A 17,630-nucleotide genomic window follows, 5' to 3' on the forward strand; every position below is an offset into this window, starting at 1 on the left:
AGTATAACCCTGTTCTTTTTCTCACTGAATTAAGGCTTCTCATACAAGGAGAGGTTGAGGACTTCTGGATCTATACATGGAGTTTAAGAGGGATTGGGGGTGGGGGGGGGATCTGAGTAAAGTTTACAAGTTACAGAGAGATCTGGATACAGTGGACTTGGAGAAGATATTTCCAATGGTGGAAGAGCCAGGGGCACAGCCACAGAGTGAAGGGGTGACCCTTTAGAACTGAGATGAGGAGGAATTTCTTCATCAGCCAGAGGGTGGGGAATCTGTGGAACTCATTGCTGCAGAGGGCTGTTGAGGCCAAGTCATTGAGTGTATTTAAGACAGAGATAGATAGGGTCTTGATTAATAAGAGGGTCAAAGGTTATGGGAGAAGGCAGGAGAATCGGATTGAGAAACAGGTCAGCCGTGATTGGATGGTGAAGCAGACCGGATGGGATGGATGGCTAAATTCTGATCCTACATCTCATGGTCTCATTCTGTTACTCATCCCACCTCCTTCACTGGGCGAGAGTTGATCTGGCCGTTGATCATGGTCCAAATGACTGTCAGGCACTTTGAACACTAACTACGAATGTCAGCAGACTATCCAACTGTGAAGGCCAATCCTTCTTCTATGTGGCAGTTTCACTTTCATGTTTACAGTGGGAACATAGTGTGATTTGCGACCTGGTGTTTCAGCTGCCCCATTCTCATTTAACAATAAAGACTGGAACCACAAGGAATCCTCCTGTAAGACCATCCAATGTATGGCCAGAAGTAGGCCATTTGGCCCATTATATGTCTGCTTCATCATTCAATGAGATCATGACTGATCTAATAATCCCGAGCTCACTTTCCTGCCTTTTCCCCATAACCCTAGATCCCCCTTCCTGATTGAAAATCTATCTCAGCCGTGAATATACTTAATGACCCAGCCTTGACCAACTCTGTGATAAAGACTTCCACAGACTCACACTCTTCATGTGAAGAAACTTTTGAAAGTGTGAGCCTTCAGTTTGAAATGATGCGCTCTGGTTCTAGACTCTCCCACATGGGGAAAGAACACTTTCACATCTCCCCTGTCAAGTCACCAAAGAGTTTTTTTCCCCCTCATTTATTTATTACGCACCCCCAGTTGCCCAGAGGTCAGTTAAGAATCAACCAAATTAGTGGGTCTGGAATCACATGTAGGCCAGACCAGGGAAGGTTGGAAGTTTCCTTCCCTCAAGGTCATTAGTGACCCAGATAGGTTTTTCCCAACAATAATTCATGGTCATCATTAGACCCTCGATTCCAGATTTTTTAAAAAAATTCAAATTCTACCGTCTGCCATGATAGGATTTGAACCGGGGTCCCCAGAACATTATCTGGGTCTCTGGACTAACAGCCCAGCGATAATACTACTATGCCATCACCTCCTGTAAGTTTCAATAAAGTCACCCCTCAGACTAAAAGCCCAACCTACTGAACCTCTCCTCATAAGACAGTCCCTCCATATCAGGTATCAGCCTAGTGACCCTTCTCACGATTATCTCCAACTGCAGGATACCTTGCCATTGATAATAAAATAAAAAACAATCTGTTCACAGTATTCTAGCTGTGGCCTGATTAATGCCTTGCATAGTTTTAGAAAACCTCCCTCCGTACCATTGAATGGTAAGTGGGTAAGTTCTGAGCTTCAGTGTCTCTAACGCACCAGCTATTCTCACACAGGAACCTGGACTGTAACAGCAGACCTCTCGACCATAAAACGAAGATTAACCTCAGGCACCTTGTGGTGCAGTGGCAGTGTCCCTACCTCAGAGTCAAGAGGTCCAGCCTCAAGTCAAGAGATATACTGTAACATCTCAATTTGGATATACCATAAAAAAACATCCTACCTGGATGCATCATCTGCTGTGCCCAGAACCAGAATATACAAGAGAGTTGTGAACAGAACCCAGCCCAAGATGCAAGCTGACCTTCCAACCACTGATTCTGGATTAGTGGTGCTGGAAGAGCACAGCAGTTCAGGCAGCATCCAAGGAGCAGCGAAATAGACATTTCGGACAAAAGCCCTTCATCATCCTGCTGTGCTTTTCCAGCAACACACTTTCGACTCTAATCTCTGATCGGTTGGTTAGAAAATATCTAAAGTTAATCCAACCGTCGCCCTATGTGCACAGTCCAGTAGTGCTTATTTGTCATAAAATGAGGAAGGTGAACAGCTAGATCATAGATTGTAGGAGACGAGCAAAGAAGAGGTACGTCAGAAAGACTAGTCTGTGAAAACTCTCTCACTATATTTTAAATTCCTAGTTTGAGTTTTGCTTCCATTTCCAACCACGTGGTGCAGTTCTCTGATTACAGCTTTGATTTGGAGCTATCAAGACAAAGTTTAAAAAGCTCGTAGATCATACGGGAGGGTTGATAAAAGAGAAGGTTTTCGGCTCATTGGTAGTAACGAACTGGAATAGTGGGAGGTATCAGTTCTGAATGTTAAGGTGGCTTACAGACAGAGAAAAGTGCATGTATTTGAAATTTGAAACAAGTGACAGAACAAAGAGGAGGTCAGCATAAATTGGGAGAAAGACTGCAAATAATTAAGAACAAGAACTCAAGCCTGTGATCGCAGAACTAACTCTATGGTCCTTTTTGCAGCACTAACAACCATTCATCAAAGACCAAAGGTATAAGCTGCAGCCTTTCTAGTTACTCAGTACAACATCACAGGTCTCATTTTGGGCTTTTGCCCGAAACGTCAATTTTCCTGCTCCTCGGATGCTGCCTGACCTGCTGTGCTTTTCCAGCACCACACTAATCTTGACTCATTTACCACAATTCTTAGCGAAGTTAATCATGCATTCCAACTTCAAAAATCACATTTGTTTATTTCTCCTCCTTTAAACTATTCTTCACTGAAGGAAGTAACACACAACCTTTCACTTTAGGGGCAGCACAGTGGCTCAGTAGGCTAGTGTGGCGCTGCCTCACAGTGCCAAGGACCCGGGTTCAATTCCAGCCTCAGGTGACTGCCTGATTCTCCCTGTGTCTGTGTGGATTTGCTCTGGTTTCCTCCCATAGTCCAAAGATGTGCAGGTTAGGGTGGATTGACCATGCTAAATTGCCCATGGTGTTCAGGGATGTGCAGGCTAGGAGGATCAGCCATGGGAAATGCAGTGTTATAACAGGTCGGGGGTGAGTCTGGGTAGGATGCCCTTTGGAGGGTCAGGCTGGACTCGAATGGCCTGTTTCCACACTGTAGGGATTCTATGATTCACTTTTGAAACACAGATCTTATCCCAGTTGTCCCAAATGAATATTCGCAAGCTGATATAAAGCAGAATATCATTTCCTGAGTGCATTTGCAATTCTTAAATGCCATTTATAGTCACGTTTTCCCACTGATAACAGTGCGATGTAAACATATTTTTCAAAAAGAGTGCTTCTTCCGCACAGCTCTCACTGCTCACCTCTGCCCTCCGTTTTAGCCATAGTCACCTCTTGGTTTTCATGGCATTTGGGGACTTTTGGTTAAAATTTTTACATTGCTACGCCAAAATATTACACTCCGATCTCCGTTTCCTCTTTTCTTACTAATTCTCAAAAGGTTAATCTTACTGCTGGTAATTATTTGACCAAAATGATCCAGCAGCCAAACATTAAAAGCTTGCCATAGAAACATAGAACAAATCAGGGAGGACCTCAAATCTGAAAAGTCGTCATTTTTATAAAGGACTATTAACTTTGGCAACTTTTCAAAGACTTCAATCTTTTTGTTGAGTTTTCTGAGTACTTAAAAATGGAAGGTCCACAGAGATTGGTGTGAAGGAGCATCACTCATCAACCAATGTAAATGCTGAGAGGATGTTTCCCCTCATGGGAGAGTCTTAGACCAAAGGACATATTCCCAGAATCAAAGGGGCGCCAATTTAAGACTGAAATGAGGAGGATTGAATATCTTTGGAACTCCTGGCCAGAGAGTTGTGGGGTGGAGTCCTTGTGAATATTTAAGGCTGAAATAGATAGATTCCTGATCAGTCGGGGGATCAAAGGTGACGGGGAAAGGGCAGAAAAGTGAATGTGAGGGATGTCAGAGCAGCCATGATCCTAATGACGTGGAGGTGCCAGTGTTGGACTGGGGTGTACAAGGTCAGAGGTCACTCGTCTCAAGCCTGCTCTATCATTCAATAGGATCATGGTCAGATGTCACATGACACCAGGTTATAGTCCAACAGGTTTATCTGAAATCACAAGCTTTCAGAGCGCTGCTCCTTTGTCAGGTGACGTCACTTTCAAGTAAACCTGTTGGTCTCGTGTGACTTCTGACCATGATCCTATTGAATGGTGGAGCAGGCTTGAGGGGCTGAATGGCCTACACTTATTCCAATTTCTTATATGGTTAACAGTTTAACTGAAGATAATGATGTAATTGTCCACAGGTTCGGAGATATCACAAAGATCTGTGCAAATGTTAGAATCCCGAGGGAGAAAAGAATGAGTACAATCTGATCCGGATGCAGGGGAAGATTAGACTGAGTCTTGCAGCTGATATTTAATGCAGATCAATGCAGTGTCATGCAAATGGATTGATTATGTGCCAAGTACATGCATACATGCAGGAACCCATTCAGGAAGGAAAATTGTGATGATGTAGCTTATAAATCTCTAAACTTTTGAGACTTTTCTTATAAACCATCGGAACAATATGATGTTAGGGAGGATTTAAATCTCAATGGACAGTGGGATAGGCACTAGCTATAACATTAAAATAAAAGCAACAGGGTGCAATAAAGAGTGAGAATGCTGGATAGCATTAGAGAAGGAAGGCACGTCATTTTAGATTGAAAGACATTAAGGAGGACAACGAGGAATACAAAGATACATTTGCAATTCATGTATGTAAATACACATTGTGTTAAAAAACAGATCATGCAAAATAAGAACAGGAATAGGCCATTCAGCCCTTTGATCCTGTTGTGAATAAGATTGGTGAACTGCGAGCACAAATTGCTATGCAGCAAGTGGCAGTTAGAGAAACGGTTTCGAAATAGTGAGGGCTGGGTGCTTATTATTCAAGGATGTGGAGGAGCTGGTGTTGGACTGGGATGGACAAAGTTAAAAATCACACACCACCAGATTATAGTCCACCAGGTTTATTTGGAAGCACTAGCTTTCAGAGCGCTGTTCCTTCATCAGGTGGCTGTGGAGCAGGATAATAAGACACAGAATTTATAGCAAAAGATTTCAGTTGCATGACACTGTGGTCTCGTGCTATAAATTCTGCATCTTATGGTCCTGCTCCACAGCCACCTGATGAAGGAGCAATGCTCTGAAAGCTAGTACTTTCAAATAAACCTGTTGAACTATAACCTGGTAAGGAGCATTTGGGCAAGGTCGATCATTGTATTATTTTGTTTAGATTAGCAATGGACAACAGCAAGGAAGCATCTAAAAGTAGAACTTTTGAATTCGGAGAGGGCTAACTTGAATGTAAAAAGAAGGGAACCAATTAGGGTAAAACAGAACCAAACATATGGAGGAAGAACTGTCACATGATAAGATATGATCTTTAAGGAGATGTTTCAGGGAAGGACTAAGTTTACTTCAGCACATGCAAAAAGTGAGGAAACCAAAGCCAGAGATTCTTGGATGTCAACAGAGATGGACAATGTGCTGAGCCAAAAAAAAACAATGGGCAAGCATTCTTGAAGCAAAAGCAAGGCTGAACCTGATAGGGTGAGAAGGGAAAGGAAAAGTTAAGTCAAACTTCAACTGGACTAGATAGGGTAAACACTGGAAGGATGTTCCCAGTGTCTGGGGAGTCAAGAATCAGGGGGTCACAGTCTAAGGATAAGGGGTAGGCCATTTCAGACTGTGATGAGGAGGAATGTCTTCACCCAGTGAGTGGGGAGTCTGTGGGATTCACTAGCACAGAAAGGAGTCAAAGCCAATACACTGACTGCTTTCAGGAAAGTGTTAGATATAGCTCTTGGGGGCAAAAGGGTTAAAGCTTTAGTGACAAACTTTGATACAAAATGCTCGTTTTGCATTTTAGCCTCACCCTCCATCTCTAAAACTATGTCATCTCCTTTTACTCACTGACCCCATCCCACCACCTACTATTTACATACTGGTTAAAAGAAAAGCTGTTTTATATTAACAGAAATTTGATTCACTTTTTAACCTGCGAGTCACAGAAAATAGGAGAACTAGACCATTCAGCCCACCAACTCTGCTTGCCCATTGAATGAGATCACAGCTGATCTGATGCTCCACAGTCCTACCTTTTCCCCAGAGCTCTCGATTCCCTTCCTGATTAAAAACCGGTCTCAGCCTTCAATATCCTAAATGACCCAGCTTCGACAGTCCCGAGGCAAAGATTTCCACAGATTTACGCCCCTCTGTGAGAAGAAATGCCACCTCATCTTTATCTTAAATGTGCTGAGTTGATGCCCTCTGACCCTAGACTCTCCCACAAGGAGAAACAACCTCCCCACATCTATCCTGTTAAGCCCCTTAAGAATCTTGTCTGTTTCAATTAGGTCACCCCTCATTCTTCTAAACTACAATAAGTAGAAGCCTGATCTGCTTTCCCTCTCCTCATAAGACAACTTCATACCAAGGATCAGCCTAGTGAATCTTCTCTGGACTGCCTCCAATGCCAGGATATCTTTCCTTAGAGAAGGGGCCCAAAACTACTCAGCTCCAGCTGTGGCCTTGTATAGTGTTAGCAAAGCCTCCCTACTTGTAGACTCTATTCCCTTTGAAATAAAAGGCAACACTCCTTTTGTCCTCCCTAGATTCATATAGATGTACTGCACAGAAACAGACCCTTCGGTCCAACTCATCTGTGCTGACCAGATATCAGAAATAAATCTAGTCCCATTTGCCATCACTTGGCCTATATCCCTCCAAACCCTTCCTATTCATATACCCATCCAGATGGCTTTTAAATGTTGCAATTGTACCAGCCTCCACCACTTCCTCTGGCAGCTCATTCCATACACACACCACCCTCTGCGTGAAAAAGTTGCCCCTTAGGTCTTTTTTTACATCTTTCCCCTCTCACCCTAAACCTATGCCCTCCAGTTCTGGATTCCCCCGCCCCAGGGAAAAAAAACCTTGGCTACTTGGATGCTAGCTGTTTGTGAGTCATGGACAAATACCCCCAAAACCCTCTGTTCTTCAGCTTTCTGCAATCTTTCTCCATCGCAATAATATTCAGCTCCTCTATATTGTAAGCTGCAGCATCTGGGGCTGACTTCCCTTTTCCTGTACCAATAGAAGTAGGAGCTGAGTATAACTGGCCTTCCAACTGGGTGTCGCGGGGATTACCTGAGATTGTGTGTTCAAGGGGAAGTCAGAATGAGGCTGGTAGATGAGAACTGGGAAGCAGGAGTGATGTGCAGCTGCTCAATGGACTGCACAGCATGGTCTGGTAGTCTTACATTGGGGACCAGCTGGCAACTAGCTCCACCCTCGGTTACCCAGTGGTGAGCACAGCCTTCTTCAAGAGAAGAGAGATTTTGAACCCAGAGAAAAGACACCTAGATCCAAATTCATGCTGGGTGCCATTTTATCCAACAACAGAAAGACCAAGTAAAGTGGAGAATGATTTAAAAATGTCATCAGACACCAGATCGAGGATGGAGACTCTCTCAAACGTGAATGAGACTTCCCCAATTCACTGGTGCCTACAAGTAAACACCAGCTTCCCAACAAGACTCATTACATGACACTCTAATATTCTGAGTATCAATGAGATTTCACACTGACCATTGTATTTCAGTGTTATGTCATTGCTGTGGGATCAGCACACAACGAGTTAAAACAGCTTGCAGTTCTGCTGAGCAAGAACGTTTTGCAAAGCTGAACAAACAAGGTGCTCACTCATTCATGTCTGTAGGGTCAGGGACATGTAGGTCTGGTCAGTGTTAGCAATAATAAAGTCATTGAAGAGCTGGCTTGAACTGTATAACCATGGAAACATCATCAATGATAGGGATGAGAGAAACATAAGTGTATCTTCTAGACTTTGTGTTTTCTGAAGTCTGCATTGTCTATCATTTGCTGACGTTTCTCTGACTGCTGGAAGGCATGAAGGCGGAACTAGTCTTGAGTGTTTTGAACAAACCACTGCTTGCAACAGGCTGAAAAAAACATGACTTGGCACAAGTTCTTATTGTGAATTGAGAAAGAATCATATAATTAAATCAAATTGCATTGTTCACTTTACCTCATACTCATATTGATTTGTGTAACGTAAGTTTAAAGACAAGGTGTGGGAGTTACATTTCTCACGACCATCCTGAGCCCTGGGAAGGGGATTGAAAGACTCAAGAGGTGGAAAATGTTAGAGACAGAATCTGATGAGGCCTGTTGGTCCTCAGAGAATCCTGCCATTCCAGAAGTTGAGAAAGAGGTTTTGGGAGAGTGAGGCTATTATTTTGAGTCATAGAATCATACAGGACAGATAGAAGCCAGAGATGCTGGAAACCAGAGTCTAGATTAGATTGGTGCTGGAAAAGCACAGCAGGTCAAGCAGCATCTGAGGAGCAGAAAAATCGATATTTTGGGCAAAAGACCTTCATCAGGAATGTCCTTAACATACACATCCCTGAACACTGTGGGCAACTGAGCATGGCCAATTCACCTGACCTGCACATCTTTGGATTGTGGGAGGAAACTGGAGCACCTGGAGGAAACTGACACAAATACGGGGAGAATGTGCAAACTCCACACAGTCACCTGAGACTGGAATCGAACTCGGGTCCCTGGCACTATGAGGCAGCAGTGCTAACCACTGAGCCACTGCGCCACCGCTAAACCAGCTTATGCTATGTCTATTTTCAGTGGGATCATCAGTTACAGATTGATTTAACCGATTGGAGTTCCACGTTAATGCTGTTTTAAGTTTGTCCCTTGCTGACCTTATGCTTGCATAGGGCATGGGACTGGTTTATTTTGGGAGACATGAGCCATAATTCTGGTTTCAGGCAGGTTAAAGCTGTGTTCCTCAGACAGGAAACACAGCCAAGTTGGAAAATGTGCATTCAGCAATTGAACAAAGTGTGAAAATTTTGATGCAATTGGTGAGAGTTTGGTTTCAGGATGCAGATCCTAAAAAGTGAGGAGTGCAGATGCTGGAAATCAGAGTCTAGGTTAGAGTGGTGCTGGAAAAGCACAGCAGGTCAGGCAGCATCTGAGGAGCAGGAAAATCGGCGTTTCGGGCAAAATCCCTTCAGGATGGGTGCCCAGGGTTGGGGAAGAGGTTTGAAGTTAAAGCCTGGATAGACCAGATCCCTGAGCTTGTGGGAACCTGTGCAACTCCCTCTCTCAGTGCTGAAACATTAATGTGTTACTTACACCACAAAAGCTAACCCACTGGTTAGTATTTTCCTTGAACAAGAATCAGAAAGGCTACTAAAAAAAAAGGGACATGAATAGAAGAAGTACATAGAGCAGTACAGCACAATACAGGCTTTTCGGCCCACGATGGTGTGCCAAGCATTTATATTAAATTAAAATCAACCTAACCTACACACCTCTCAATTTACTGCCATCCATGTGCTTGCCCAGCAGTCATTTAAATGTCCCTAATGTCTCTGACTCTACTACCACCCACTGGCAGTGCATTCCACACACCCATCACTCTGTGTACAGTAATTACCATGAAAAAATAATCTACTTTTTCCCTAAGAGTGGGTTTCTATGTGTAAATGTACATCACTGGATGCAGCCAACTTCTAAGATTGCTTTAATTTTGCTTTCCATTATTTGCCTGAATTAAATTGAAATTACTGAGTTTTATTGATCTTTAGTTGTGACATTCCTGTTTCATAACTTCGGGCTAAAACAATAGAGACCAGAATCTGAAAGGGATGGGAATGAGACATCATGGTGTCTGCGAACTGCCTTGTCTGGTTAAATGTCTTCAACCAGAGAGTGGTGAATCTGTGGAATTCACTGCCACAGAAGGCTGTCGAGGCCAGGTCACTGAGTCTATTTAAAACTGAGATCGATAGGTTCTTGATTGTCGGGGGATCAAAGGTTACGTGGAGAAAGCAGGAAAATGGGTTTGAAAAACCTATCAGCCATAATCGATTGGCAGAGCAGACTTGATGAGCTGAATGTCCTAATTTCTGCTCCTGTGTCTTTCAGCCCAAGGGAAGGGAGAGTAGTAAGGGTGTGGAATGCTTTGCCTGCAACGGTAGTAGATTCGCCAACTTTAAGTACATTTAAGTCGTCATTGGACAGGCATATCGACGTACATGGAATAGTGTAGATTAGATGGGCTTCAGGTTGGTATAAACAATGACTGCAGATGCTGGAAGCCAGATTCTGGATTAGTGGTGCTGGAAGAGCACAGCAGTTCAGGCAGCATCCAAGGAGCTTCGAAATCGAGGTTTCGGGCAAAAGCTCTTCATCAGGAAGGGCTTTTGCCTGAAACGTCGATTTCGAAGCTCCTTGGATGCTGCCTGAACTGCTGTGCTCTTCCAGCACCACTAATCCAGATTCAGATTGGGATGACAGGTCGGCGCAACATCGAGGGCCGAAGGGCCTGTACTGCGCTGTAATGTTCTATGTTCTATATGAGATACTCTGGAAAGGGCTAGAGGTTGGAGGAATGGTGAGGCCACTGCTTCAGTCACTGCTCTCAGTAATAAAGCAGTGACTGCAAAGCTTTGGGAAAACTAACAGAAAGAGAGAGAATGGAATAGTTTAGGTGAGATGAGTTTCAGATTGGTTTCACAGGTTGGCGCAACATCAAGGGCCTGTACTGCGCTGTAATGTTCTATGTTCTAGAGAGAACGCTAGTGAAACTCAGCAGATCAGGCACTCCCTCTGTAGCCAGAACATCCTTCCTCAGATAAGGAGACCAACACTGCACACACTACTTCATGTGTGATCTCACCAAGGCCCTGCATAATTGCTCCTGTACTCAAATCCAACACACCCATTTGCCACCTTCACCACCTGCAGTAACTGCATGCCTACCTTCAATGACTGGTGTTCTGTTCAAGGACACCCAGAATTCACTGCATCTCTCTCTTTCCCAATTTATTGGGAGAGAATAATCTGCCTTCCTGCTTTCAGACAGAAGTTACACTAATCCAGGTTATAGTCCAACAGGTTTATCTAAAATCATAGGGACTTCATCTGATGAAGAGGCAGTGCTATGAAAGCTTGCAATTTCAAAAAAACCTGTTGGATGATAACCTGGTGTCATGTGACTTCTGACCTTGTCCATCCCAGTCCAACACCAACATCTCACACCTTTCCCATTTTAAGGAATAACCTCACGTTCATCCACATTAAACTTCATCTGTCACACATTTGCTTCAATCACTCAGCCAATCCAAATCACAGAGATCGCAGCATCCTCCTCACCCTCCCACCCAGGAAACAGAACCGGTAAGTTGCCCCAATACATTTTATTATCTTTTCCATGTGCCTGTGATTACTGCTTGAAAAAATTAGGAATCACACAACACCAGGTTATAGTCCAACAGGTTTATTTGGAAGCACTAGCTTTTGGAACACTGCTCCACTGTGGGTGCATAAGTTAAGATCATGGTAACAGAATTTATAGCCAACGGAGTCCAGTGTCATAGAGTTGTGATATGGTAAACAATCTTAGATTAAAACTTTCATCTTTTATAATGGAATATGCTGGTTTCTGTTCTTTGATATGTAAATCCCAGAACGTCTTTTAAATTACATTCTCAAGATAACTCAGCTTTTTAAATAATTGGTGTGAAGTCTCTCTGTGTCCCAACGCTATGTCAGACTGACTAACCCTCTGTACAGTTCTACAGAGTTTTACATGGATTCATGCAGTTTTTGAGCAAAATAAAATGTAACTCCTTTGGTTATAAATTCTGTGAGCATGATCCTAACCTCCACAACCACCCTGATGAAGGAGCAGTGCTCCGACAGCTAGTGCTTTTAAATAAACCTGTTGGACTATAATATGGTGTTATGCGATTTTTAACTCATCTGGTCAAACAGACCAGTAACAAGCCTTGATTATAGATTTTGTTACTGTGATATTTCTCATCAATCCGCTCAGAGACAGTAAGGTGTGGGCCTGGGGCAGGTGGGACTCAAATCCAGACCTCCTGACCCAGATGCAGGGACACTGCCACTGTGACCACAATCTTCCACTGTGTTAGAAACAAAATTACGGTGGATGCTGGAGACCTGAAATAAAAATAGTCAGCTGGTCTAGCAGCACTGCTGGAAACAGCTAACGCTTTGGACCCAGGAGCACTCTCACTCTGCCTATCAGACCTGCTGAGTGCTTTTCAGCAATCTATTCTGATTTAAGATCACCGCTTGGTTGGAACACAAGAAATGTGACCATCTGAAGGAGAACAAAACCTGGGTGGGATGCTCTTCGGAGAGTTGGCGTGGACTCAATGGGAGAGGGGGGGTGCGGGGAGGGGGGGTGCGGGGGGAGAGAAAGAGAGGTGGGTGGGTGGGGGATCCACATTGTAGGGGATTCTATGATTCTATTTTGTATACTCATTAATTTCCATTAAAAATCTTACCACAGCCAAAGCCCAATTTTTTAAAGCCATAGTCACCCTTTCCCATCACTCATCCAACTCTTGCAATCATCTTCCTAAACACCTTCCCAACGTCCCAAGGGCTGCCCTGGCAGACCCAACATTTCAGTCTGTTCCTGCCTACTGAATTTATTCCTTTTCATCTTGAATCTGTTTCCCCCCTTGACCAGACTCTTCCCAAATACATTTACTATTCTCTGATCCTTTAAAAACAAAATGGCAGTTCTGACGGAGAGTCATGTGATGGTGCTGCTCCTTTAACAAGGTTGGGTTGTTGTTATTTTTTTTAATCCAGAGGATTAGTAAATGCATAGGTTCTGAAATGTCTGGGCTTGTCTATTTTTAAAAACTTTTAAAGATTTTTTCAAAAACTCGTACATTGAAAGGAGAAGTGGCCAGTTCTCCCACCTGAGCTTTTCTCTGGTTTGGTTTGGTTTGAGCAAGCAGTTGTTGGCTGGGAATCCAAGAGAAAGCTGGTGTTCCATGCTGAATCCCTCTGCCATCTCTCTCTCTCTCCTATAAGACCCTGTGTTTGACTGTTACCTTTTTTTGCCAAGGGGTGTTTATGGGGATTGTTGCAGGAATTTGGAACAGCATCATTAAGTTGGGATATTCTGTTAGGTTTTCGGATAGGTTACGTTATTCTGTATTCTGCTATCTTTCTTTGCATTTCATTTGGTACTCTGTAAATAAATTCTGTTTTGTTTAAAATCAAGGGGTTTTGACCAACTGCATCATTCCTGGAATACTTCCTCTACACCTGCTTACAACAGTGACAGTGACTAATCCTCCCTTTTCACTGCCCTCTGTTATCACTAACATTATGAAAGCAAAAGCAAACTCACAACTTTATGCATTACTTCTGTTTTTCAACATCTTGCTTAGTACAAGCAGTGGTACACTCTCACTCCAGCCTTTTGGTCTAAAGCAACTGAGACACCTTCTTGAAGCTCTACTCTTCTCCTTTCTGTCTCTAGCCATTTCCTTGATTCATTCAAAATCACATTTGAAGATTATGGTGCTGGAAAAGCACAGCCGGTCAGGCAGCATCCGAGGAGCAGGAGAATCGATGTTTCGAGCATAAGCCCTTGTCAGCAATGAGGCTCGAGGCCCACATCCATCTACCCCTCACATTCCAAAACGTTAACTGTTTCCTACCCCCCCGCCCCCCCAAGCCTCAGCCCCCTCGGCTCACCTAACCTGCACATCTTTGGACTGTGGGAAGAAACTGGAGCACCTGGAGGAAACACTCACAGACACTGGGAGAATATGCAAACTCCACACAGACAGACAGACAGTCACCTGAGACTGGAATTGAACCTGGGCACCTGGCACTGTGAAGCAGCAGTGAGGCCCATTTTTAGACATGGGAACAGAAATAGGCCATCAGCCCACCAAGGGGGTAATCATCCAAATCAGAAATCAACATGTGATAAATTGTAGGCTTGAGCTCCCATCCTTCTCCCCCTACAGAACGCCATGTTGGCCATGTTACTGGGCTGTGAATCAGTAATTAATTAGAAAATCCAGTAATTCTTATAAGAATACAAGAACGAGGAATAGGAGGAGGCCATTCAGCCACTCCTCGAGCCTGCTCCGCCATTCAGTATGATCATGGTTGATCTCACCTCAACCCCACTTTTCTACCCACACTCCATAACCCTTCAACCTACTAATCATTAAAAGCTTGTCTGTTTATCTCTTCCTTGAATTTACTCAATGTCTCAGCATCCACCATACTATGGGGTCAAAGGCGAGGTGACCGCTGAATGCTATCACTAGACGAACGACCTAGCCACTCGGATAATGGCCCGGGAACTCGGTCTCCAATTCCATCAATGGCAGATGGTTGAATTTAAATTCAATAAAAATCATGGATTCTGCGTCTAATTATCATTGTCAGGAAAAACCCATCTGGTTCCGTACTGCCCTTTTGGGAAAGGAAGTCTGCCGTCCTTACCTAGTCTGGCCTACACGTGACTCAAGACCCCAGCAATGTGGTTAACTCTCAACTACCTGCCCTCGGGGCAATTAGGGATTGGGTAATAAATGCAGGCCTGGCCAGTGTTGTTCACGTCAAATGATCCTTTGAGAGAATTCCTCCTCTTGTTTTAAATCTGCACCAGCCTGAAACTATGACCTCTCATTCTCGATTGCCCCACATGAGAACACATCCTCTCGACATCCACTGAGTAAATCCCCTTTAACATTTTGGAAACCTCAATTAGATCTCCTCTCATTCTTCTGAACTCCAGATAGTACAACTCTCTCTCCGCGTAAGCCAAACCGTTCTCCTTTGGAATCAATGCAGAGAATCTTCTGCAAACCACCTCCAATGTAATTTCTCTTGCTGCTATATCCTTCTATGGATATCACCAAAAACAAGCCAGAACACTCAATCCAGGTGAAGTCACACTTTGGTTAGGAAGACTCAACGCTGGAGATTATGACTCAACCTAAATGCCTGCCATAGTGCCGGTGATCTTGAGCGTACACATCCATTTGCAACATGAGCAAAATAATCTGAACAAGTCCCGGATGAACTTCGATTATCCAGCATTCAATGAACCCAATTTTGAATTATCCGAACAAGATCACAAGGTCCCAATGTTTGGCTAAACTATGTTATCCAACAGTCGATTAACCAAACAAAATACTCCTGCCTGTGTCCTTTGGATAATCGAGGTTCCTCTGTACCTGGCTGGTGCTGACTTTGCTCTGTTCTAAAGGTACAGGAGAAATGCAGCTCCCACCAATATTTTTGGCCAGCAATTAATGCAGACTGCCTGCACTCTCTCAACCTACTGACCTCTTGGCTCCGAATTAACAAGTCATGAGGAAATTAAACAATCCAAATGGGTCAGCTGCACAAATAAGACCAATTAAGGACATCCACTGAGACTAACTGAAGGTCCAAGACTTTTTTTTGAAATGGAGGAATGAAAAATGATGGGGATCCCTGCAAAATGGTGGCAATACATATTGAATAATCCTTAATTTAGTAGGTGGTATCACTAGACTATTAATTCAGAGACCTGGGTATGAATCCTGCCACAGCAAATGATGGAACCTGAATTCAATAAAGATGGAATTAAGAGTCTAATAATGACCACAAAACCATTGCCGGTCATTGGAGAAACCCACCTGGTTCACTAATGCCCTTTAAGGGAAGGAATCTGCCATCCTTACCTGGTCTAGCCTACACATGACTCCAGACCCATGGCAATGTGGTTGTCCCTTAAATGCTCTCTGGGCAATTAGGAATGGACAATAAATGCTGGCCCAGAGAGGCCCGCATCCTGTGGGTGAATAGATTCTTACTGTTGACACTGAAAGGATATCAAAGCTGTGACAACACCGTATGCTGACCCCATGGCAAATGAACCAGCAAAAATCCAAACAAAGTTTCCAACCGATTTGAAGAAAGCAGCAGCATCAAATGTATCCGGGTTGTCCGTCGGGCTGTATATGGAGATGGAGCTGGTGAAAAGGGAATAGAAAAGAAATAGAAAAGAAATTAAATTACTTACATTAGATTAGATTACTTACAATGTGGAAACAGGCCCTTCAGCCCAACAAGTCCACACTGACCCGCCGAAGCGCAACCCACCCAGACCCATTCCCCTACATTTACCCCTTCACCTAACACTACGGGCAATTTAGCATGGCCAATTCACCTAACCTGCACATTTTTGGACTGTGGGAGGAAACTGGAGCACCCGGAGGAAACCCACGCAGACACGGGGAGAACGTGCTAACTCCACACAGACAGTCGCCTGAGATGGGAATTGAACCCGGGTCTCTGGCGCTGTGAGGCAGCAGTGCTAACCACTGTGCCACCCACAAATGTTAGCACAAATCAAATCATCAGACCAGTTAAAATGATTTACACATGACATTACTAAATGTTAACACACAGACAGAAAAACGGTGAATCAAAGTACATCCTAATCTCACATGAGTACAAATGCAAAACAGGAAGTGATACTTCAGCTGGCCAGTTGCTATGCAGAGAATCAGGAGCAGAGTGTACAGCTTTGAACATTAGAGCTCTGAGAGGTAGTACCTGGGAGAAACGGTGCAAATTCACCATGGCTTAAACTTAACGAAAGAATTCACGTGAGTTTTCTGAATACATTTTTAAATGGCATGATTTGAGGTTAAAAGGTGCATAAAAACCCTGGGCTGATAGCCAGAGATAGAGAAATGATTTATTTCACTCAGTGAAGTCAGAATTGGAGGGATGCAGCTCTGCCAACAGTAAAGAGGGTTGACCACCATCTAGAACATTCACAAGCACCAGCTCTACCAAGGTATCCGTTCTAATTAGACATCCAGCACATTGTTTAAAGAAATTCTCCTGAGCAGGTTTAGAAATTCCTTCTCCACTTTACTCTAAGATCCTCCCAATCCATCTCTGGGTCACAAAGCTCGTCCCTTTTTCCAAATGCTGTTTCTTTTCTCAAGGGTACCATAACCTTGGCTTTTACAGAGGGGTAATAAAACTCTCACAGTTCCGAATAGAGTAGTTTGATACAGAGAGTAATGGGTATTGAGGGGCCTTTTATTTCTATGTAAACAGGTGAGATTCCAGTCCAAAGTGGGTCATGTTTCAGAAGGGACCTGTATAATGGAAGGGGAGTGGTCAGCTCTTTAGCTGAGTCATTCAGTCCAGAACTAGTTAGGAGTTCAACAATGAGCTTTGTGGAAACTCTTGCTCTCTTTCTGCCCTTCTAACTTCAACTTGTAAGCATTTGTTCCATTTTTAAAAACTTTTTTAAGGGGGTTTGCTCATTGAGACTGTGGTGTATATTTGGACTTAGTTTGGATAGACTAAGTTCTGTAGGGGCTCTCTATTCTGTTTTTTGTGTTTCATGGTTTAATTTTGTGAATAAATTTCTGTCTGTTTTAAAACCTAGCAGTCAACCATACTCTGGGTAATTCTCACTGTACCGACACACATTGCAAACTTATGGTCTGGGCTGCCTGCTCAAGAAGGCTTTGAGTGGTCTGGCCCAGTCCATAACAAATTGAAGTCTCACAATATCCACATTCCACAGTTATTGTGTGTCTATAATTCCCTGCAGA

The 17,630-nt window shown here is 43.6% G+C and overlaps 1 protein-coding gene across 4 annotated transcripts in view; it reads right to left on the reverse strand.

The window, feature by feature from the left end:
- The window catches only part of LOC122555670 (sodium/hydrogen exchanger 9-like), a 482,562-nt gene that overhangs the window by 289,083 nt on the left and 175,849 nt on the right, over positions 1-17,630 (reverse strand). For all 4 annotated transcript variants that reach the window (XM_087993313.1, XM_087993316.1, XM_087993315.1 and 1 more), the window contains one exon: positions 15,884-16,022. In XM_087993313.1, coding sequence (XP_087849439.1) covers positions 15,884-16,022 — 139 coding nt within the window. The remainder of the gene's footprint in view (positions 1-15,883; positions 16,023-17,630) is intronic.

This window comes from Chiloscyllium plagiosum, unplaced genomic scaffold, assembly GCF_037043375.1.
Source record: "Chiloscyllium plagiosum isolate Xiang-an unplaced genomic scaffold, Cpla_swu_hap1 HiC_scaffold_13, whole genome shotgun sequence".
Taxonomy (NCBI): domain Eukaryota; kingdom Metazoa; phylum Chordata; class Chondrichthyes; order Orectolobiformes; family Hemiscylliidae; genus Chiloscyllium; species Chiloscyllium plagiosum.